This window comes from Corvus cornix, chromosome 2 (genome assembly GCF_000738735.6).
Source record: "Corvus cornix cornix isolate S_Up_H32 chromosome 2, ASM73873v5, whole genome shotgun sequence".
Classification (NCBI taxonomy): domain Eukaryota; kingdom Metazoa; phylum Chordata; class Aves; order Passeriformes; family Corvidae; genus Corvus; species Corvus cornix.
In genome coordinates this window covers 22,932,673-22,955,602 of record NC_046333.1, presented here as the reverse complement: position 1 = coordinate 22,955,602, position 22,930 = coordinate 22,932,673, and the positions used below count along the sequence as shown (strand labels likewise).

Genomic DNA, 22,930 nt, shown 5'->3' with positions numbered 1-22,930 from the left:
AGCAAACATTTTATATTGTGTATAACTGAAATACTGATAGAATTTTTAGAATAATAAGTTGTTCATGGATACCTGAGAGCAAATAGGGCTCAGTGGCGTATGAAGGCAGCTTATCCACAGAAGCTTTAAAAAAATTACAGTATCAATGCCTGAAACATAGTTTTTATCTTGGGCTAAACTAGGATCTGTCTTTTAAATAGCTTGCTTGTTTATTTCTAAATGATCAAAACTGTACTTTGGCTGTTCTGAAATGATCTAGTGCATATTTTCTGGTTATGTCTTCCCTTTATCAATATCTGTTGTCTCATAAACTGCTGTATTGTTTTATTACATTTTTAATAGCATGGAAAAATTGAGTAAAATTTTGCAATGTTCTTTATTGCTTGATTTATTTTCATTTTCCTCCTTTTTGCATGGAATGACAGCTGTTAGCGGGGATGATAGCAGAACCTGCTTTTCTCTCTGAGTATACTATCTTTGCTTTGGATCCCACCAAACAACCTAAGCCACAGAGTGACGGTGTGGTGAGTCCTCCCCACCCCTCCTAGTGATGCCTTTAGCAGGTGGAGGAGAGTAATGTACTAGAAGGCGAACTTAGTTGCTTGTGGCTTGTTCTCACAAAGACCTCTGTCTTAACTACCTTGTTGCTAACCCTGCACTAAATTCCACAGAGTTAGTACCTGGTAGCTCCTGGCTGGTATGCTGTATGATGTGAATTTACTGTAACATTAAAAAATTAACGTATTTTCTCTTATACAGGTAACAATACTCTACACAAATTTAAATAACTGTTGCACAAGTTTGTATGTTTGTTGCATAGAAATTTCCTCTTCGTATTTGTGTATGTCTGTATGTATTTCAAGACAAATGGATAGAATTAACATTGGGATTGGTTATGTGTAAAACTTACATGCTTTTTGCTGTGTACAGTGAAATGTAGCATGTCATTTACGACTAATGGTAGCAGGAAATAATTATTTCACATAGAGACAGAAGTTAATCTATGTTTAGTTGGTAACCTAGCAGTTACCATTGTGAGGATGAATAGTCTTTTTTTTTTAATAATTAGATTTTGCTTTAAATATATGTTTCTTTGCCTGGAAATGTTGTCTTCACCATATATAAGTGGGAAAGCTCGGTGAGAAGAGGCAAGAATTGAAGAAAAAGAATCAAGTATAGGGAGGAAGTCAGACTTCTGCTTCCTGATATAGGCACATACAAAGCTGTATTCTTATTATTGGCACAGGACTGGAATGGCATTTTTCACATGCTTCAGAGACATGGCATTCCTGAGTCCATAGTGATTCAAAGCACACTATTTTTTAGAATCCCAGCTCATCCTGGTACTTTGTGATTACTTTGCTTTTCTTGTTTAGTAAGTGCTCTTTTCCTGCTCATGGTTTAAAATGACCAGTCACTGAAAGTTATAACAGGGTTGAAATTTAATAAGCAGGACATAGCACAGCACACCATGTTGCATTGGACTTGTCTCTCTCAGGCTAAGCAGGATTGGACAGAAACAGTGATTAGAATGGTGGTCCCTGGAAAGTGTCTTCTGACCATATTCCAGGTCCAGCAATCGCTACTTAAAGAGTCACTGCAAATTTAATTAAGCTTTTTTAGTTTTCACTACACAACAGAATTACCTCAAAAAATTCATTTCAAATAACCTGTTTGTGTGAATGCTCAAATGTTGTCTTTATGTGATCTTTAATATGTACTTTAGCGGCATATTTACTGGCTTGCGTATTTATATACAAGACTGCATACATGCAACTAATTACAATGTAACAATTATTGGTAATGTGTTACCAGTGTGTATTAATATGTTACCTGTAAAACTCATTTTGTTCTTGGAACTTTCTGAAAATTATAGAGCACAATAAGAATTGGGAGAGGGAGAAAACAATGACAGGAAAGTTTATGGAGAATAGGATGACTGATTTAAAAAATACATATATTAAAGAAACACCCACATGATATATGTTTAGAAAACCTAGGTACACAAAAAGTACAGGAGAGGAAAGTTTCGCCAACACACACAAATACATACTAATTCTGCTAAAACAAACCAGTATTTTAACTGTATATGTAATCTGAGAGTAAATGGCATAGAGAAGTGACTGTAATGGTGGATTTTTTTGACTTAGATGAAGTTAGTATAAACTGCTTAGGTTTTGTTGCATGAAGAAAGAGTTCAAAATATTCTTGGACACAGTGGGGTTTTTTGTAAGGAAAAAATTAAAGGAAAATAAGGGAAGAAAACATGCATTAAGCTCTCCTTTTCTCCCTCCATAATTACTCAGTTTAGGAATACTTGAGAAAGTATTATTATTAAAAGCAGTAAAATGTTTTTAAATACAGACATTTAAGCTTTCACTTGTCAGGCTTGCTCATCTATTTATACCTTTGAGAAATAAGTATGATTTTGCATTTCAGAAATAGGGAAGTAAGGTGGCACAAATGTTACTGGAACACCCTAATGTGCTCCAGTTGAAACTGAGCTCTGATTTACACACCTTCATAATAAAAAGCAACATTTTTATTAGAGCTTGTAAATATAGCTGTCTTTGGATAGAGATATGGATGTTATGTTCTATGAGTTTGTGGAGGAAAAACTTCCATTGGTCTCCAAAAACCCTGATGTAACTGCTGGTTTTAAGACTTTCAAAATGGCTGCTTGTGCTCTGTGAGTCTAATTTTGCTGAGAGCTTTCTTCAGGCTTATGGAAGGCTAGGGCTTTTAAACTTTTCAAAGCCTCTTGGATCTATACTTATATATAGCAACTTCCATTCATGCTTACCATTCAGCGTGTGGATACCCAAATACAATCCTTTGCCCTAGAGCACAGTGACATAGGCTTGCAGCAGCCAGATACCTATGGTGGTCCATTTTTTATATAAAAGATTACTAGTTTATCTCTTTTATTATTTATACCAATAGAAAGTCTAACCCCAAATATAGGTTATTCTTTTGTTCCCATAGATTGTATACAAAGATACCTGCATAATAAGTAGGAAACTTTTCGAAGTAGCAGCACTAGTTTAGTTTTGAAATTACATTTTTAAGGATCTTTGTAGGTCCTTAAATTGCAGCTTTTTAAGCATCTTCACAGAAAGGAACAGCAGCCATGGGTTTTATATTCATAAAAACCTTACTAAATTTAATAAATCTACTTAATCTTGTGTTTTAAAATAGATGTTAAATATTAAATTATACTTATTAATTACATGCACAAACCCACCCTAGTTTGCTTTACTTCTTTTTTATGTGTATCAGAATGCAAGATTTTTGAGAGAAGTGTGTGTGGTTAGTTTGTAAGTCACAGAATCACAGAATTAAGTTGTTTGGAAAAGATCTTTGAGATCATCGAGTCCAACCTATGACTTAACACCACCTTGCCAACTAGACCATGGCACTAAGTGCCATGTCCAGTCTCTTCTTAAACACCTCCAGGGATAGTGGCTCCACTTCTCACTGGGTAACCCAGTCTAATGCCCAATCACTCTTTTTGTGAAGTCTTAGTAAAGTATTCGTCTTCCTCTCTTGTGAGTCCTATAGTAGCACAGCAGATGCTTTGTAAATTATAAAGCAGATGATAATTTTTTATTTGGATTATCTTATAATTAATTTTTCCTGTTAGGAAAAAAAACCAAGAACAGGTAATGGAGCCAAGAATTCAATGTAGAAGTGCTTCATTTTAAAACCTGTAAAAACTGTTAATCCACTAGGAATAAATCCACTGCCACAGGATAGTGTTCTGAAGCAGAATGCAGATTTTGTTCAAGCCGGGTGAAGCACAGTTTCCAAATCCAGACTTCTTGTATGGCTGGTTATTGCTCATTTTTTTCTTGTCTGTGTATGGGTAATTGCTCATTTCTCTGGTTTCCTTAACTATCTGGATTTCTCTTTGTTCTGTGGTTTTTCTGTACTACCTCAAGTATGCTCCGTGTCAGACATTTTTGAAGCCCTTTTACAGTGAATCATTTCTCTGCCACATTAATGTTCAGATATGCCTATCTGGATATCCAGAGTAGAAGCTGTGAGTGTGATCATGTAGGAGATGTATATACAAGGGTGATTATGACTGAGATTTCAGTTCTAGGTACACTTTAGATTTTGCAGCTTTCATATAACTGTCAGGGTACAGCTTGATTAAAAGTTAAGAGTTACACTGCTCTTAGGTGAATATACTAATATTTTGTTTGACATGCCTCAGTGTTTCACTTTTCTTGAAAAAATCCATGTCCAAGATGGTTTCTAGCATATTCTGCTAATTCAGTTGGACTGGATTTATACAGCAAAAAGCCATCTGGATTTGTGTAAGTTAAAATCATAGACTATCCTGAGTTGGAAGGGACCCACAAGATTGACCCAAGTCCATCTCCTGGCCCTGCACAGCACAGCCCAAAGAATACACTATGTTCCTGAGAGTGTTATACAATCACTTCTTGAACTCAGACAGGCTTGGTGCTGTGACCAGTTATCTGGGGAGCCTGTTCCAGTGCACAACCACCCTCTGGATGAAGAACCTTACTCTAATATCTTAGATACTTAATCTTCCCTGACAGAGCTTCATGCTGTTCCCTTGGGTCCTGGCACTGGTCACCACAGCTCCTACCCCTCCATATCCCCTCATCAGGAAATTGTAAACTGTTATGAGGTCTCTCGTCAGTCTTCTCCAGGCTGAGCAAGCCAAATGACTTCAGCTGCTCCTTGTACAGCTTCCCCTCAAGGCCCTTCATCATCTTTGTAGCCCTCCTTTGGATGCTCTCTGATAGCTTTGTATCTTTCTTCTATTGTGGTACCCAAACTGCGCACAGCACTCGAGATAAGGCTGCACCAGTGCAGAGCAGAGCGGGACAAGCCCCTCCCTTGCCTGGCTGCTGATGCACCTGATGCACCCAGGACATGGTTGGCCCTCCTGGCTGTGCAGGCACTGCTGACTCACATTGAACTTTTTGTCAGCCAGGACCCCCAGGTCCCTTTCTGTGGTGCTGCTCTCCAGCATCTTGTTCCCCAGTCTGTCTGTCTGTACATCCGGGGTTGTCCCATCCCAAGTGCAGAATCTGGCACTTGTCTTTGTTAAACTTCATGTGGTTGCTGATTACTCAGCTCTCTAATTTGCTGAGGCCCCTCTTCCAGGGCCTCTCTCCCTTCAAGGGAGTAAACACCTCCTCTCAATTTAGTATCATTGTCAAACTTAGTGTACCTTCAAGTCCTGCATTCAAGTCATTTATGAAGATGTTGAAGAGCACAGGGGTGAGGATGGAACTCAGCCTGTGGAACCCCACTAGTGACAGGTCTCCAGTCTCATGCCATTCCATTCACTGTAACCCTTTAAGCCCGACCCATGAGCCAGCTGCTCATGCACTGCATGCTGTATTTATCCAGCTGTATGCTGGACATTTCGTCCAGAAGGATCCTGTGAGAAACAGTATCAAAAGCTTTACTGAGATCCTAAAAGGTTACAAGTGGCTTCCCTTGGTCAGCTCCGTGGGTAACCTTGTCATAAAAGGAAATCAGATTTGGCAAGCAGGAGCATCCCCTCATGAGCCCATACTGGCTGTGACCAGTGATTGCATTGTCTTGCAGTTGTTTTTCGATAACTCCCAGAAAAATCTTCTCCATAATTTTACCAGTCAATGAAATTAGACTAAGAGACCTGTAGTTTCCAGGGTCATCTTTCTTGAAAATTAGGACTGGGTTAGCAAACACCTGAACACAGAGCAAAGAAAAAGGAGGATAGACTGGCTAGGAACAGAAATGTCCAAACTCTGTAAAAAGAACCCCAAACCAATAAAAAAAAAAACCCCAAAACAAACAAACCAACCGACTCAAGACTATTGTTTTTTGTTGTGTTGGTTTTGTTGTTTTGGGTGAGATTTTTTAAAATGTATGTGTGTTTTGTTTTCCTTTGGGAATGCAGAAGTTTTGTGTAGGATGTATTTTCTGAAAGTCTGATTTTCTTCCCATGCTTGTTTGGAGTTTTAAACAGTTTGTTAGAAGCACTTCTTTTCCAGTTAGTTTCTGCCCCCCCAGTACACTGAAACAGAAAGATGGTATTACAGCCAACTCTTACTGATATTGGCTGTAAATACCAGTCATCAATTAGATTTTTCCTGCTAAAATTTTGTCTTTTTGTTGTTTCTTTGATTTGTCTGTAAATGTTATATAAATAATTATTGTGAGTTACTTAATTGGAGATGTCAGTATTTGCAGATGTCTCGTACTAATCCATGCACACATAGCTGCTTTGTAGTTCTGCATATTGCAGCAGTCTGTTCTGAATTTAACAAACTAGCTTGTTTGCATGAAGATATCTTAATAAGCTTTCTAAAGAAAGTACTAAAAACACAGGCAAAGAAAAAAGCATGGATGCTGTTTCTAGGAATCAGTGAATTACAGTCCTTGTAGTCTGTTTCTTCTAACGGTTGTTTTTACCTCCTATAGAACTTAACTAAACAACCACTTCCTGGAGCCACAGAAAACAATGGAAGTGAACCTGTCTCTCCACAGGTATGTGGAGGGCATGGGGAGTTTGTTTCCTCCTTCCCTACTGTGCTGTCTTTGTGTTACATTGGCTTGAGTGCCCAGTATATATCTTCATGCTGAAGTAGGGATGATAAGTACTTGCCTGTCAGGATGCTCGGATATTTTCTTTGTGTGTAATGCCATCAGCTGCTATTAAGTATTGTCACTGATGTGTGGAGCTTTTTTTTTTTTTTTGGTAAGGGCAGGTTAGCAGAGTGCCAGCATTGAGATGCATCTTGTTGCACACCCATCACGGGATACAGAGCATTAAACTCACTTTCAAAAGTAGAGGGCCTATTGCATGTCTGGAAAGCTACCTTCTAGTTGAAGGAAAAGAACTGATAGGCTAAAAATAGTGTCACTAGTGACAAAGATGTAGGTCATTTTTTAATATTTGTCAGGGAAACATTTAGCTTGCTGAAATGGGATTAGCAATGGCTCCTGGCACATGCCTCCCAATATTTGATTGTAGGGGCAACATTGTGTAGTAATGCTTTTACATCACTTTTGTAGCACCAGCTGTATAGGTTACCACAGTGCAGAATCTTCTGGTATAGAATGAAGTCAGTACTGTAGCTGCATAAATCAATAATTTTGTTTTATGTAAAAATCATAAGCCATTTAAAATAAGAAAAGGACTGTTCAAGATGGCTTGCTAGAACTAACGATCATACAATAATAACTTCTGCAATCAATTTCTTTTCTTCAGCGTAGGAAAGTATCTGTGTCTTTAAGATAAATGTAGTCTTCTCTTTAATACATCAAGAAATGAAGTCAGTTATCTTTTTCAAGTTTAAGACAAAAGTAAATAACCATTTATATTAGTTACACATTCTTCACTTTTTAGGGGGATTACACAGAAATGCATTCTTCTAAAAGTTTAAATCAGAGCTGTAGTTTATTAGATTTAGTTGCTATCTGAAATTGTGCACATCTGGTAGTTGCATGCATGATTTTTCTGCACAAGGACATGATCTTTTAAGGAAATGGCAGCTGTTTGCTGTCATGTGTATGTTAGGCAACAGTAATTTATTTGCACAGGTCAGGTCTCTTTTCTGGACTTTAGTGTGTCTGTCTGCCTAAAAGCAGTGCAGAAATAATTCCTTGCTTTGAATTTTTGCAGCAAAGTGACAGTCAGTCTTTTGCCCAGAAGCTTCAGCTTCGAGTACCCTCCATGGAGTCTTTGTTTCGAAGCCCAGTAAAAGAGACCCTATTTCGCTCTTCTTCTAAGGAGTCCCTAGTACGAAGTTCTTCAAGAGACTCACTGAATCGACTAGACTTGGAAGCCCTCAGTCCCACCTTTGATTCACCTTCTGACATTGAAAGTGAAACAGAAGAGCCTCTGGGAAATATGGACAGCTTCAGCAAAGAGCAGTTGCTGCAGCGTCTGCGTAGAATGGAGCGCAGTTTGGGCAACTATAGGGGAAAATACTCAGAGGTAGGCAATGTGACTGGTTTAGCTTGGCAGAAAGGGGAAAGAGATTAGGCTAATAGATACTGCAGCAGTGGACAATCTTTTGTTTTCCTATTTGGAGCAAATGTTTCAACTTACAACTAACACAGAAGTTAAATTGTTCTAAGTCTAGTTATTTTTGACCTAGATAAGTCAAATGTTTTTCTGGTAATAAAACATGTAAATCCTTCTCTTGTTTGTAAATAATTTTCTGATGTCAGCAATAGAGGTAATTAATGGTTATTCACACAGAGCAGGACTATTAAGATTTCAACTGAAAGCATCTAGCGGGGGGTGGAGTTTGCTACAGAGGTGAGCATGACTTGTACTCCCATGACAGCAAATTTACTTTTTTTCTGAAACTTGTTCTTGAAATGCACAGTGTATATTCTATCCATGTGCAATAGGCAAGCATTTTGTTTTCAAGAAATAAGTTATATTCTTCATAATTTCCAGATATTCCCTGGGAGGAATCAATTCAAACACCTTTTTTTTTTTTTTTTTTTGGTGTTTTAGTGAAAACAAATTATATAAGTAGTTTCACTACTCAGTTTTCAAATTACTGGGGAAAGTAAAGCTGTCTAACTGATGGGGTTGTGTTGGTATTGGGTTTTTCAACTAGTTTGGAGGTTTTGTTTGATTTTTTAATTGTTTTTTGAAGTGTGAGGGTGTTGTATTTAAAACTGGATGTTTGCACTGTTTTTTACAGTTCTTTTAATGTTTGCTGCCCTCAAATACAAAAATTCCTGTGCAGACTTTTGTCTACTAGTGTCGAAATCCCTGGAATCTAAAATATGCTACAGTGACTGCAGTATTCAGAATATGGCTGAAACAGCAGTTGTTTCACAGTAATTTTTCCTTCACTTGCAGCTAATGTAATAAGTATTTTTTGAAAGTTTATGTAAATAGTAGTTGCTAAAATGAAAATTCTTCAGTTTGTGGGTATGTTTTAGTGCCTTCTTGGTTGTTTGGAGTTTTTTAATTAGTGTAATCTGTCCAGCAGTTCCTAACTTTCTCTGTCAAAAAGGCTTGGTTTTTTTCCCTGGTTTTGTGAGTTTCTTCAGTTCAATTTGAAAGAATTGTTTTGCTGGAACTTGGAAGAAACTTGTTTCAATACATAATGAGTAATTAAGGCAGAAATATTTTTTCCCCTCCTAAGGTAGGATGCAAAGTTAGCATCTCAAAAATATGGTAAAGGAAGCCATCCATAGCAGTTTCGGTTTTTTTTAAGGGCAAAATAAATATGACTTTGAAATTAAAAGTAATTTTGAATTTTGAAACTGTTTTAATTTGTTTTAAATAAGAATTTGAAGATCTATTTTGACATGCTGATTTCTGTTTTGGGTGTTGAGATTTGTTTTTCTTAAATTTTTCATCAGTTTGAAAACAGAATGTTCTAATTCCAAGTGCCATTATGCTACTTCAGCTTTGGCAGTTGTATCCAAATATTTAAGTAAACAAAGTTGTGCAGTTACTTGTTAAGTCCTTTTGTCAGCTTACAGTGAGAAATGAAATACTGTCCATTTTCAATCTGTCTTTGCTGGATATATGCAAAGCACATGGGATGAGAACATTACACAGACCTTTTTTTGTTATTTAGAAGTGTATTTTTTAATGCATCCTCTTTGTAAAATTACTTTTACTTAATCTCTCTGGGATATGTACTTTTACAAGTGGTCATCCCTGTGGGGTAGTTGTCTGGGATGTAACTTTCTGATACTGTTTGGTTTTGATCCCTTGTGTTGAAGGATGGTGTGTGGTCTGTCTTCTCAGGGAAGGGAAAACTCTGTATGAGTGCTGAGTAACATCACTGTTTCGTCATGTAGGCTTTTATTTTTTTAACACATTAGAGATATTTTATAGTTAGAAAATGGAAATATTAAGAAAATTTAAGTATGTTTCTGTGAAAAGAGCATTCTCAAGTGGAGTAAAGAGTTTGAAAATACAGGTAGTGATACAACTAAGGAGGTTTGATGGCTATATGCTGATGCATTGTCATCTTTATATCCAATTTGTGTATTTTAGCTAGTGTCTGCCTATCAAGTTATCCAGCGGGAAAAGAAGAAGCTGCAGGTAAACATTACTTTTCATTCTCTCGTACCTGGATGGTTTTTTGAATCTTAAAATGTGTAGTGCCAATACAGATTTAATTTTCAGTGCATTGTGTGTGTGTAACAGAAGATGGTTTCTTAGGTGGGATTTCTAAGGAAGCTAAGCTAAAATTATTTTGTCAAAATAACTGTGAAGTATTGTACTCCAGCCTTTTTTTTTTGCATCAGCTGACTTCAGGGGATAGATTGATAGATTGCCAAGCCACAGTTGGCAGTTTATGACAATACAAAAGAGAAACAAATCATTTTATCTGTTAATTCTTCAAATTTATTTTCCATTTTAAAATTACATGTAACATACCTGATCTTTATTCTTCGTTTTTTCTTAAGAGCATACTGAGTCAAAGTCAGGATAAAGCACTTCGCAGAATTGGAGAACTGAGAGAGGTAATTTCCTTTATTGATTGCATGTTTACTTTATATCACAGCTACATAGGATCTTTTTCTGCCTAGCTTTTGACTTTTTTGTTCATGAAATACTTTCTATTACAGAGCAGGGTATTTTACTGCTTCTTTTTGTTTTGTTTATATGGGGTTACTCCTCTGGCTTGTTTCCCATTCAGTGGCTTATTGCTATACTCTTAAGACAGAGCAGTGCATCACCAACTGAACTACTTCTCTTGTTCATTGTGAAATAGGCAGACGTGTGTGTGGTTCTTGCAGTATTGTTGGGCCCAGCCATAGATGTCCTTCTGCAATTTGTTGCTCTTTCATTACTGACAAATAGTAATTCAGGCAAACACAAGTGATAGGCACATTTTTGTAAAGATTTCAATGACTATTAAAAAATATTCATCTTTATCTCAGTTGTAATACTTACATTGTTTTATGGATTTTGGTATAGTTTGGTTTCAATCATAAAATCAGTTAGGTTGTGTTATGACTTGCCTTCTTAGGTTATAGTGAAATTAAAAGAAGTTCTAGTGTATTTGGTATTGATAATAAACACATTGGACTTAAAAAACATGTATATATGATCAGGCAGAACAGATTAAAAAGGCAAGTTCAAAAAAGCCATATTGTCAAACCCTGGTGAAGCACAGTGTGAAGCTGAAACCATTTTATTGCCTCAGGAACCAGTGCAGCACCAGGTTTGGAGATGGGCATGCAACGTTCTCTGTGTGTGCTCTTACCTTGCTGGAGAGCTGGGTACCATTCAGCCCAAAGTCACAGGCTTTGTCTATGACTGCATACCTGCTTCTGGTGTGTGCCGTGTCGAGCAGCAGCATTGGCATGGAGGTTGCAGGAGCCATTAGGCCATGGTGAGGTCCCACCATGAGGTTTTTTTTTACTGAAGGCAGACTCACTCCAGGCAGTTGGGTGTTTTGCCCACAGACAGGGACCAGGACCTGTCCCCTTCATAATGAGGGATGGTGACTGTGAGCATCTGGCCATATGTGTACTCAAGGCTCAAGTTCACCCACAAGGAGCTATCCCTGTGACTAGTCAGGAAGGCAGTCATTTCAAAGGAGTTCACTGGCAAATCGCTGGGTACTCTTCAGCAATCCAGGGAGTAATTCAGGTAAGCAGGCTGTGAATTGTGTGTGTGACTGGGTTAGCATTTTGGTTCACATCTGTGCTGCTTCTGCCCCAGCAGCTGAGAACAGTGGGTCAGTGCTGGGCATACCGTGCTCATCCGTTCTGTAGCCTGTGCCTGGGCTGTCACCATGTCCTAAGCTAAACTGTCAGTGCATAGGAGGGAAAAAACCACAGCGTTACTGTCAGAAGTGGCTTGCCAATGTTATGTCTTTTCCAGGTCACTACAATGTCAAATGAAAAAGCTCATTCTGTGTTAGGTCCATATCTGCATGCTCCTGTAGGATTAGTTTTCCAGTTTATTGCTACTCGTTAAAGTCAGGAAGGCATATGTGGAACAGAGTTAAATCTTTGGCATATGACAAAGGGTTGGACATGTGCATTTTATTTTTCACTTCTGTCGTAGTCTTTGTGGTTCATATATGTAGATAAGTTATACATATATTTCTGATTTATTTATATACATTTGTGTATATAAATTTCGTGTAAAATTTAATTTCGTTCTTACCAATCTTGTAGGTTTAAAGATTCCTTCAAATCTAACACTGAAATTCTTTTTCATTAATTGATACACTTCAAAAAGTGTTTTTCTGATCCTTTGGAAGCCCAGGTGTTGCAGCATAAGGTAAAACAGGCAATGAAGGAAAAATTACAAATAAAATGGTAAGTTTCCATTGTGGAAGCTAAAATGGTCCAAGGTAGTTCATTCATTGATGTAGTAATTTGTTATCAAAAATTAATTTTAAAAATCCTTTTCTTCATCATACAGTCCATTTTCCCCATAAATATGTTGAATCAGGCAGGTTTCTTCAAAGAGGGCCACGTAAGAGTAAACTAATCTTCCTTTGAGGCTAAATTGACAGCGTGATATAGTCCCTAGAAAACAATGTGGTTTTGCTTACTTGGTTTTTTCCTATTTGGAGTAATTCCTCAAAACCAGTCTTCAAGCAGTCTTCAGTGTTCTCTTTCTCAGAAAATGATCAGAAGGGACTTTGAGATCCAAAGAGGACCATTTCTGTGTTGGTTTCAATAAATCTATTTGACACTTGTTCTCACACTGACCTGCTTTGCTTTGTTTGGAAGGAATTGCTTCTAAAGCTCAGAAGCACAAGGCAGAAGTGTGATCAGTAATTGCTGAGAACATGAGGCAATGCAGTGTTAAGAAGTGGGTATAGTTGGAAAGAAAGGAATGGTTTTTACAGTGATGCTTTCCCTCAATGTCCTGTCTGTGCATGACTGGGCAGGCTCAGCTCATACAGCTGTGGTGTTCAAAGCTGGTATCAGCCTCGTCTGTGGCAGGTCATTCACTGTTGGAGGTAAGGGATAGACAGCGAGAGAGCATAAAATCAAGATTTAGAGTTGAAGGAGAGCAGCGCAGGAAGCATCCAGTGCTCTGTTTTGTCTCATTTGCTTTTTCATCCTTTTGTTCTCTATCTATCATCCTCTGTCTTTGCCATGTTTGTGGGTGGTGATTGCTTTTATACAAGGGATCGTTGCGGAGTAACAGTCATGGAAACATTCTCTCCCTAGGGTAAAACATTGGGAAGATTATATGAATGAAATAAAAATATAAATAAAAAAGATTAAAAAGTTTTTGAAAATATTTGCAGTGCATGTGTGATATGTGTGTGGTTCTGGTTCTCTCAATAAACAGATGTGAATTAATTTAAGTACATTTATTTTCTATTTGAATTATAATTATTTAAAGAAATTTAAATGTTTAAACTTTAAAAGTATAGGAAGTAACTAGAAGAAACCTCCTTCAGGAAATATAAGACTGTGTAGATCCTACTGATGCATTTAGGCAATATCTACAGCTATGAAAGAGATATTTTAGATATTGTTTCATAATACTTTGATAAGTCTTTTGAGTTCACATTTCAGTATTCATTTGAGGTGTGTTTGTATTATCAGGAGCTCCAGATGGATCAACAAGCTAAGAAACATCTCCAAGAGGAATTTGATGCTTCCTTAGAAGAAAAGGATCAACTTATTAGTGTACTGCAAACTCAGGTAAGATAATTTACCCAGCAGATGTTGTTTAAAACTGCTCTTCTTACTTTTTCTCTTTTGCTATATATTTCCTATAATGTATATCCATGTTTTATTATAATTGCTCTGAAGTCGTAAAGCTTCTTGTGAATTTAGGATTGTCTAGAAATTAAATGTGTCTTTGTGGTAGAGGATACCTTTGTAAATATCTCAGTCATGTTAACTGTGATTGACTGATTTGCGCTTAAATACCTTTGTGATGTTTTTGTTATGAAGACATCAACATTAGATGTCTGACCTAAAATTGCTTTTGTAAAATTAATGTGTTTTGCTTAATTGTTCTTCGTTTCTCTACCCATAGTCATTCTATTTTTGTTAATTGGAAGTGTAATTCTGACTTTTAAGAAATAGTAAAAAATTTCAGACAGATTTTTTCTTTTTCTACTTACTAATATCAAAATTAATTTAACTCTTTCTTGTTTTGAAGATTAAAAAATTATCTGCTTAGAATCCTTTGATTTTTTTAAGAAAAAGTACATTTTGTTTAGGTGTCGTTGCTGAAACAGAGATTACAGAATGGTCAGATAGGCACTGAATTGCCTGATCAAAATGTCCAGTCAGAACCACAAGTTCGAAGTCTAACAAAAGAAGTCAGTGCAGAAAATATTGTGGAACCAGGAAGCAATGGTAGGTATTGTGGCTTTTTCAAAAGACTTTACATTTTGGGGAGTAAACCAGCTGTTATTTATGATGGAGTAACAATATTTAGGGCTGACCATGTCATAGTAAGGATATATTATCTAGAAGAAGATTGTTTTGGAAACAATGTGGCAGCTAGAGGACAGGATAACCCTTTTAAAAAACTAGATTTTCATAAGAATTCAGATCTGGTATGTCTTTCCTTTGTCAATATTGATAATAACATTGAAATTGTTGTTTTGTTGGTAGGTGTTCTTACTATCTCCATTTAATACAATTAAGGGATTCTGTCGCCCATAAGTGAGGACCTATCCCTGGAGTTTAGAGAGCAGATTAGTTGCCAGTCTCAGTCTTTTGTTTGTGAGCTTGGGGTTTTTTTCTCTTGTTTTATCAGAAAAAAAGTAAAAGCAAAGATCAATTTTGATATTCCTGCTGTTGAATAACCTAACTGTTCCTCACGTCAGGAGGTTGTTTAAATTAATGGGGTTCTCAGTGCTGTGTATATTTGATTACTGAGAAAGGGATGTTATAATGTTGATATATAATAAAAGTGTCTTTCATTGGTACCCTTCATAAAAGGTAGGTTAAGACAGAGGCAAACATGCATCTTGAAGTCATACTTGTTCAGCATCTGCTATGGTTTTTGTGTGTAGGGATGATATGAAGTGTTAGGTGAGAGGTGTTGTTATCTAGTGCCATGGTTTTTGTATTGCTTAGTCAATAATGAAAAATCGTGTTTCAAGATGTTTTCTGTGTCTGAGTCTGCTTCTGGACTATAGTGTGCCAGGCATCTACCAAAGCAGCTCTCTCACTCTCCTCCACAGCTGGACAGAGGAGAGAAAATTTAAAGAATTTAAATTGATGAGTTGAGATAAGGCCTGGGAGAGATTACTCACTGAATACTGTCAGGGCCAAAACAGGCTCGAATTAGAGATATGAAGTGAATTTATTGCTAATAACATCAGAGCAGGATAATGAGAAGTAAAATAAAACAACACCTTTGCGGCACCTCTCTCTGCTTCCTAGCTCTACGTCCTTCCCCAGTGGGGCAGGGAGACAGGGAATGAGGGTTATGGTCAGTTCATCACCCGTGGTTTCTCCTGCTACACAGGGAGTAGTTCCGCTGCTCCACCATGGGGTCCCTCCCGCAGGAGACACTTCTCCATGAACTTCTCCTGTGTGAGTCCATCTCACAAGCAGCAACTCTGCCGTGTGAGCCCATCCCACAGGCAACAGTCCTCCCCCAACTGCTGCAGCATGCGTCACTCTTCCATGGGGTGCAGTCCTTTAAGGACAGGCTGCTCCAGGGTGAGCTCCTCTCTCCATGGGCCTCCCACAGGGTCATATCCTCCTCTCAGGCATCCACCTGCTCTGGCATGGGCTCCTCCACGAACTGTGGGTGGATCTCTGCGTCCCCTTGGTCCTCCATGAACTGCAGGGGCACAGCTGCTTCACCATGATCTGCACCACAGGCGGCAGGGTAATCTCAGCTCTGGTGCCTGGAGCACCTCCCTCCACTCCTTTGCCACAGACCTTCGTGTCTGCAGAGTTGTTCCCCTCACATATTCTTACTCTGCTCTTTTTTGGCCGCAATTATAGCTGTGCAATAACATGTTTTTCTTTCTTCTTAAATTTGTTACCACAGAAGCATTACCCCCATTTCTAATTGGCCCAGCCCTGACCAGTGGCACATACGTCTTTGGAGTTTTGCCAGGGGTTGGCTCTTCAGGACACAAAGAAAGCTGCTGGCAGCTCCTTGCAGAAGCCACCCCTGCTGCTCCCTTCCCACTACTGAAGCTTGGCCATGCAAATCCAGTACAATGCCAAATACTGTTGCAGCCTTCAGGGCATCAGAGCAGAAGCACACAGTAAAATACTACCAAATGTGCTAGTTATGCAGAGTGATTCAAACTGAAAGGGAGTATGTTTAAATTATAGACATTAGAAAAAAGTCTTTACTGTGAGGGTGGTGAGGCACTGAAACAGGTTGCCCAGAGAAGTTGTGGCTCCCCCATCCCTGGAAACGTTAAAGGCCAGGCTGGATGGAGCTGTGAGCAACTTGTTCTAGTGTGAGGTGTCCTGGCCTATGGCAGAGGTTGGAACTAGATGATCTTTAAGGTCCCTTCCAGCCCAAACCATTCTATGATTCTATGAGTACAACTCAGAAAGATGCTAAGTATAACCTTTATCCTACTGAATGCAGTATTGCCAGCCTGGATATTTTAGAACTAATGTCATACCCAGCCTTGGGAAAACAATAATCTGTGTGTGTGGCACTTGAGAGGTGTGATTTGCTTTGCTTCACATTTTTTCCTACTTGTGCATATTCTGTTAGTAGCAGCAGGCAGGTTTATAAAAATCATGACAACTTTTTAATTACATAAAAAACCTTGTTGATTAATAGCTTGGTTTTGAAGCTGATAAAGTAACTGGGGTTTTGTAAGCTAATTTGGTGTGAAAGACTATGTTTACTATTCTGTGTATGTGTAGTGTGTGTCTGGCACTTACTATAGGTACTAGGAGGTTTTGCAGACTTCACACTTTCTTTAGAGACCTATGAGTCCACTGCATTGTGACTGATGAATGTCGATCTGCATTTTGGAAATGGTGTGCATATGATAATATTGGTATGTTGTCTTATAGAGGGTAACGAAGATTCTGTTAAAACACTGGAAACTCTTAATCAGAGGGTGAAGCGCCAAGAGAACTTGATACAAAGTTGTAAGGAGTCTATTCAGTCACATAAGGAGCACTGTGCCCAATTAACCAATGAGAAAGAGGCACTTCAAGAACAGTTAGAAGAGAGGCTTCAAGAACTGGAGAAAATGAAGGTATGGAAAATGCTCTTAGCTTTATGGGTAACTGTGAAAATATGGTAAGAACTCCAGTATTTCCAAAGTTTATTAATAGGGCAGACCATTAAACAAACTGTCCCTGTACTCTTTTGGAGATAAAGGTGCAAAACCCTCCTGGAATTAATACACTGAGCAATTATTCTAGAGTGGTGAAGTAGCGTATGAAACCTTACTGTACAAATAACCATCAGAATGGTATCAGAAATAAGTAGTTGTGGGAAATTGGGATGAGAAAAAGACGGTCTTAGCACAGAAGACAGAAGGTAAAGTGAGAAAAGTGGAGCAGAGCTAAAACTTTAAGACATAGTGAACGAGGCATTAATTATATAAATTAACAGAAAAAAAAGAAAGGCAGAGCAGTGGAGATCACTATATGGTGAACACAAGTGCAATCCCAAAGCTAGTAAATTAATACTTTGCTCAATTTTCCTTTTAAGGCCATTAATGCTGAGTGTGGAGCATAAGTAAGGTGGCTAATAGTAATGAAACCTGAAAATGTGCTAAGTATAGCTATACTTAACTTCAGTTACAGAGATCAGATTCCCATCTCTGTCTTCATCTCTGAGCACTTAGCCTGGTTTGGAAAAGCTCTGAAAGACTTGAGTACTTTAAGGACATTTTCTAGAACAAGGCTAGTAACAATCATTTGTGTTGCATTGCTGAGATCCTCTTGTAAGCCAAGATGCACGTAAGAGAGCAGAAATCTTAGACAGATTTCTTGTTTTACTTTAGCAACTCAGACCTTCATGTGTGGAGGGTCTAACAAAGCCTTCAGATCTCTGAATTGCTACAGAAGCCATAAGGCAGCCTACCTCTGGGAGATACAAAAATAATTTAAAACTGCCCACTTCAGTTTCCCTGGATTGTGTTCTGTGTTCTTCCTCCAAGGCATAGTACAGGGTAAGAGCCAAAGCTAAGCTGTTTGTCAACCAACTTGTGGTTGGGATCTTTTTTTAGGACCTTCACATGGCTGAGAAGACTAAACTGATTACGCAGCTACGTGATGCAAAGAATTTGATTGAACAGCTAGAACAAGACAAGGTAAACTGACACTTTACCGTGCCATAAATCAAGTCTCTCCTGATGGGAGAGAATTTGCTGAAAGTCCTTGCAAGGAGTTTCAAAGATAAACGGAGACTTTTTCTTTAGCTTCAATGCTTCCAGATAGTTGTTTATTAAGTCTTATCAGAGGAACAGAGCCACTAGTGTGACCCAGGTACAGCATAGAAGGAGGAAAAGTAGGAGTGAGACTAATTACCAAGATTTGCACAGCCTTTTAAAGATATTTTAACCAATAGTTACTAAAAACGTACATTATTTTCACTTTCTTACCAATTATTCAGTAACAGGACTAGGAACTGCAGAATTTTCTATCCAATCATTCCAAACCACTTTTACTGCAGAATATGGAGTAGTAGAAGAAGGAGAAGAAGGTTTAGAGAACAACAACAATCCTCCATTTTGATATTTTTTACTCTTATCTATTTACTACAAAGAGAAGCCTAAAACCTCTAAAATTTTCACCCTGTGACAATCTTACATAGTAGTCTATCACCTAATTCACACCACTGTATTTTCTAGTTGTTGTCTGACTGTAGGTAATTTTTCCCAAGGTTTGAAGCTAAAACAGTGTTGTTCAGGGGGGTAAAAACCCCTAAAAAACAGGCAGAGAAATATTCTCAGCACTCTGGGTTCCTACAGTAAACGAAGCTGTAGGTTTTGAGGAAGATTGTTTAAAACACAAAATATCTGTCTTCTTGGTATTAGAAGCTGGTTTTAGTGGTCTGATGGTTTGGTCTATGTTTCAATAAACAAATAATTTAAGCTGCTTGAGAATTTAATTGTATATATACCATAAAGTGTAAGTCTGTTAGGCTATACTTAATACTGCAACATGATATTATTTAGGATGAAGCAGATATATTGAATACACTACTTGATGCCAACTCTAAAACGAACAAAAAAGCTCCAAACACAAATGAGGATGAGATACATTTAAATTAATTTAAAAATAACCAGTGAAGTAACTGTACTTTCAATAGAAAATGAAGAGTTTCTCAGTTTTTAGCTCCTTAAAAGTTTTTTTAATCATGGTCTTGGTACCTGGAGTAACTTGTGGTGGTGTCATAAGCGACATGACTAACATTGTATGGCATATTCTCAAAGGAGAAGTACACGCTCTACAATGCTTTTAGTTTGGGTTTGTTTACAGAATACGTTTCAAAGGAGAGTGTCTGTAGTAGAAGGAGGAAGTTTTTGGATGGTCCATGGTTGCTGGAGTTCTTTTCACCACTAGATAAATTCTGGATACTCTTAAAAATAATCCCTATTCTTATCTTCTTTTTGTTAGCATTTTCTGTTTTCTGACATAGAAAAATCCCATGATCTCTGATCTTCTAGTAGCAGACTACAGTTTATTCCTGACAAGGATTGTGCCCTGGTTTGAAATTGTTTCAGGTATATGTCTTATTTATTTGCTAGCCTTTTATCACAAGAACCTTTTCCATAGGGCATGGTAATTGCGGAGACAAAGCGACAAATGCATGAAACATTGGAAATGAAGGAGGAGGAGGTAGCCCAACTGCGTGCTCGAATCAAACAAATAACTACAAAAGGCGAGGAATTAAAAGAACAGAAGGAAAAATCTGAAAGAGCTGGTAAGAAAATACATAGATTGTTGGCTTTCACATTTATGTATCAGAAAGCTTGTGTGGTCTTTTTCAACAGTTGTTGTTTGGAATAGATATTAAGAAATGCTCTTTTTTCTATTCTACATATCACCCGTGCTACCATCATTACTAACTTCACTTCTGGACAGCAGAGTTTAGGGGTGTTTTTGACTGATTTTTCTGCTACCAATAAAACTGGAGTTAGGAAGGAAACTTCTGAAAGACAACTGTACTTCCCTGTTTGTAGGACAAAAGATTGATGGAGTCTTCTTCTGGTCTAACTTAAGAAGAGAAACTTGCAACTACCTATAAATTGTCATTATAATGCCCCAAGTAATTCTCACAGAAAACAAAGCAATGAGTATATAAGAGTTTGTGAAGAAGTAAAAATGTTATAACCATAATAAGCATTTTATTTCAATAATTTTAATGGAAGCATTTCTGATTTAAGTGAAATCAGAAGCAGTGATGATTCCTTTTGCTTCAGGCTTGTAACAAGAGGAACATTTATGTAACTGTTACATGATGTAGTTTGCTTTCTATGGAAATTAGATAACATTATATGTGCTTGCAGTTCTCCTTTTGCTTGAAATGAAGTTAAACCATTGTTTTTTAAACAGTGAAATTGTTTTGTACTACATCAAAATTCTTTTAGAATAATTTAATTTGTTCTCATGGGCATGTAAAGAAGCTTTTGGCAGAAGCTCAGGTGTTACTTTGAATAAAATATTACACATTTTCTTTCTCTAAAAAGCAATGAGAAGTTCAAACATTACAGTTCATAGTGGTTTATTTTAAATCTATGTAGATTTAGATTAGAACTTGCAATTTTAAAGATTAATTTGGATAGATCATTCTGCTGTAATGCAGAAAAGCAGCTAGAACATCCATCTTGTGGAAGTAACAAACATTTTGATTAGGTGCCTTCCTCTCCTACCCTTTCAAGGTTGCACGTTTGCACTTAAGTTCTGGAAATTCATGCTTCAGAAGTCAGTCAGTCCTGCTAAAGTTGTATTTTGTTTGGTACTGGGGAGACAGGAAGCTCTTCATGATTAAGAAAAGAACCTGAGGAATCTTCTAGTACTTCTGTAGATATGAAGTTATTGTCCTAGTGGTTTACAATACTGTTTTTTGAGGCAACAGAAACAATTATGAATTATTATTGTAGTATGTATAATGTAATGTATAATGTAGTAATGTAGTAAGCACACACTGCTTAATACAGTAATTTCTTCCAGTTTGCCTAGCCAGAAGCTGAAATGAGGTTAGAGATGATTCTGTAGACAACTGGAAAACTTTTTGTTGTAATAACTTTTTGTTGTAATGAGAAGTAATTTAATTTGAATGAGTAATGTGTTGAGTACACTACACTTTTCTAGGGGGAGATTTGTGTGTTAAATGTGCTCTTTTTTAAACAAAACTTTTAAGTACTTTTGTTGACTTTACAGTGCATAAATATCAACTTTACCTTTGCATTTATTATAGTCTTTTAAGCATGCATATATGTGTGTTGGAACCCTTGGGAAATTAGTTAACACTGCTTTTAAGACAGAATTGTAAGGTGACCTGTATTAGATTTTTCTATTACATCCTTGCCTTAATACATTCCAAAAATGTTGTAATCTGCAATGTTAGTGTGGTTCAGTACAGGTGAACTAAATTATTTGAGAAAACCGCCTTTCATACTGGGAAAGCCTGAAATTGCTTTTTAGGCCACAACCTTTGAGTTGTAATGGTTTTATGAATTGGGCAATTTCATGTATTTTAGGTCAACATTTAAAGTTCTGGTTTTTGGATAGTTAATGTGAGGTGACTTTCACAGAACCGCAGAATGGGTAAGGTTGGAAGGGACCACAGTGTGTCATCTGGTCCAACCTCCCTGCTCTACTTGGATCATCACAGACCACATGTCACAGAACTGCATCTACACTGTTAAATTCTAGACATCTTTTTCTGTATCATGGTTTGGTGAAGAATTTATTTCATGTGATGGAGTAGAAATGTTAATTTCATTTATGTTATAGCAAAATAAGGATAAGCATAATACACTTGAAATTTACTTCTGTAGTGCTGCTCAGAGACTAAAAAGTGGTATAGTTTTCCATGTCATCTTGCCTACTTGCCTACTACATCTCTGGCATTTTTCTTTGTAAATCAGGACTTTAGTGAATTGCTCCAGTGTTTGATTTAATGTGAGTGCATTTTTGTGTAATGAAATAGTGAAAACGTATGTATGCTTATTTTTTGTTGTGTTGTGTAAACTGTAACTTGGTCTCCCAGATGAAGTTCTTTTTTTTTTGTAGTTAGAGGTACATTATGTTGAAATCTCACACAGCATCTTGTTTTTGTGCATCCACACGTGCCAATAAGTGAATCATGGTGCCTTTCCCAAGCCTTGTATGAACAGGACTGGGGTAAGGGCTCTGGTTTTTTTACATCACACATTGGGTACTTGAACTGGGTTCTAAAAAGTAAATTCTGTGCTTCTCAGGCACTTCTCCTTGAGGTAACTGCAACACGGGGTTTTTTTACTTCAGCAAAGATCTTTTTAGTATTTGTAAATTTCCAGGTAAACTTAAGTTTGTTTCTCCTGAGATTACCTAGCATAAGTACTTTATGACTTCCCAGGATGCGGAATACTGACTTATTTATAATCTAAGAGTAAAGTCTCTAGAAATCAAATCCGATTTGTAGGTAGCGTTTCTTTTGCAAGCTTAATTAACATATGCTTTGCACCTTTCTTCAGTGAGAAAAAAGGCTTGGACTGTGCATTTAAAATCCTGCCTACATGCACAAATCAGCTATAGGAAATGATTTCAACCTTTTTTTTTTTAAACCTTTTTTTTTTTTTAATTTGGACACGATGCCTGCTCTCAGCCCTCAGAAACTGAACGTGTAATCCCCTCCTTTGCCAGCCGGTTTAGAAAGCTGCTTTGCTTCCTTCACAATTTTTAGCACTAGGAGGCACTGTAGGCGAAGAGAAAAGGTGTGCAGCGCTGGCAAAGGAAGTGAGAAGGCTTTGCAGCGCACCTGGGTGTTACTCTGGCTGGGAGGGGCAAGGTGAAGGGAACCGAGATTGGT

At 37.5% G+C, this 22,930-nt stretch overlaps 1 protein-coding gene across 11 annotated transcripts in view; it reads left to right on the top strand.

Moving 5' to 3' along the window:
* The window catches only part of GOLGA4 (golgin A4), a 75,106-nt gene that overhangs the window by 17,011 nt on the left and 35,165 nt on the right, over positions 1 to 22,930 (top strand). For 7 of the 11 annotated variants that reach the window (XM_039549396.1, XM_039549395.1, XM_039549394.1 and 4 more), the window contains exons 3-12: positions 426 to 524; positions 6,454 to 6,519; positions 7,658 to 7,972; positions 10,013 to 10,060; positions 10,429 to 10,485; positions 13,549 to 13,647; positions 14,175 to 14,313; positions 16,969 to 17,156; positions 18,138 to 18,221; positions 19,690 to 19,837. In XM_039549396.1, coding sequence (XP_039405330.1) covers positions 426 to 524; positions 6,454 to 6,519; positions 7,658 to 7,972; positions 10,013 to 10,060; positions 10,429 to 10,485; positions 13,549 to 13,647; positions 14,175 to 14,313; positions 16,969 to 17,156; positions 18,138 to 18,221; positions 19,690 to 19,837 — 1,243 coding nt within the window. The remainder of the gene's footprint in view (positions 1 to 425; positions 525 to 6,453; positions 6,520 to 7,657; positions 7,973 to 10,012; positions 10,061 to 10,428; positions 10,486 to 13,548; positions 13,648 to 14,174; positions 14,314 to 16,968; positions 17,157 to 18,137; positions 18,222 to 19,689; positions 19,838 to 22,930) is intronic. The other 4 variants (XM_039549400.1, XM_039549402.1, XM_039549399.1 and 1 more) reach the window with 4 other exon arrangements.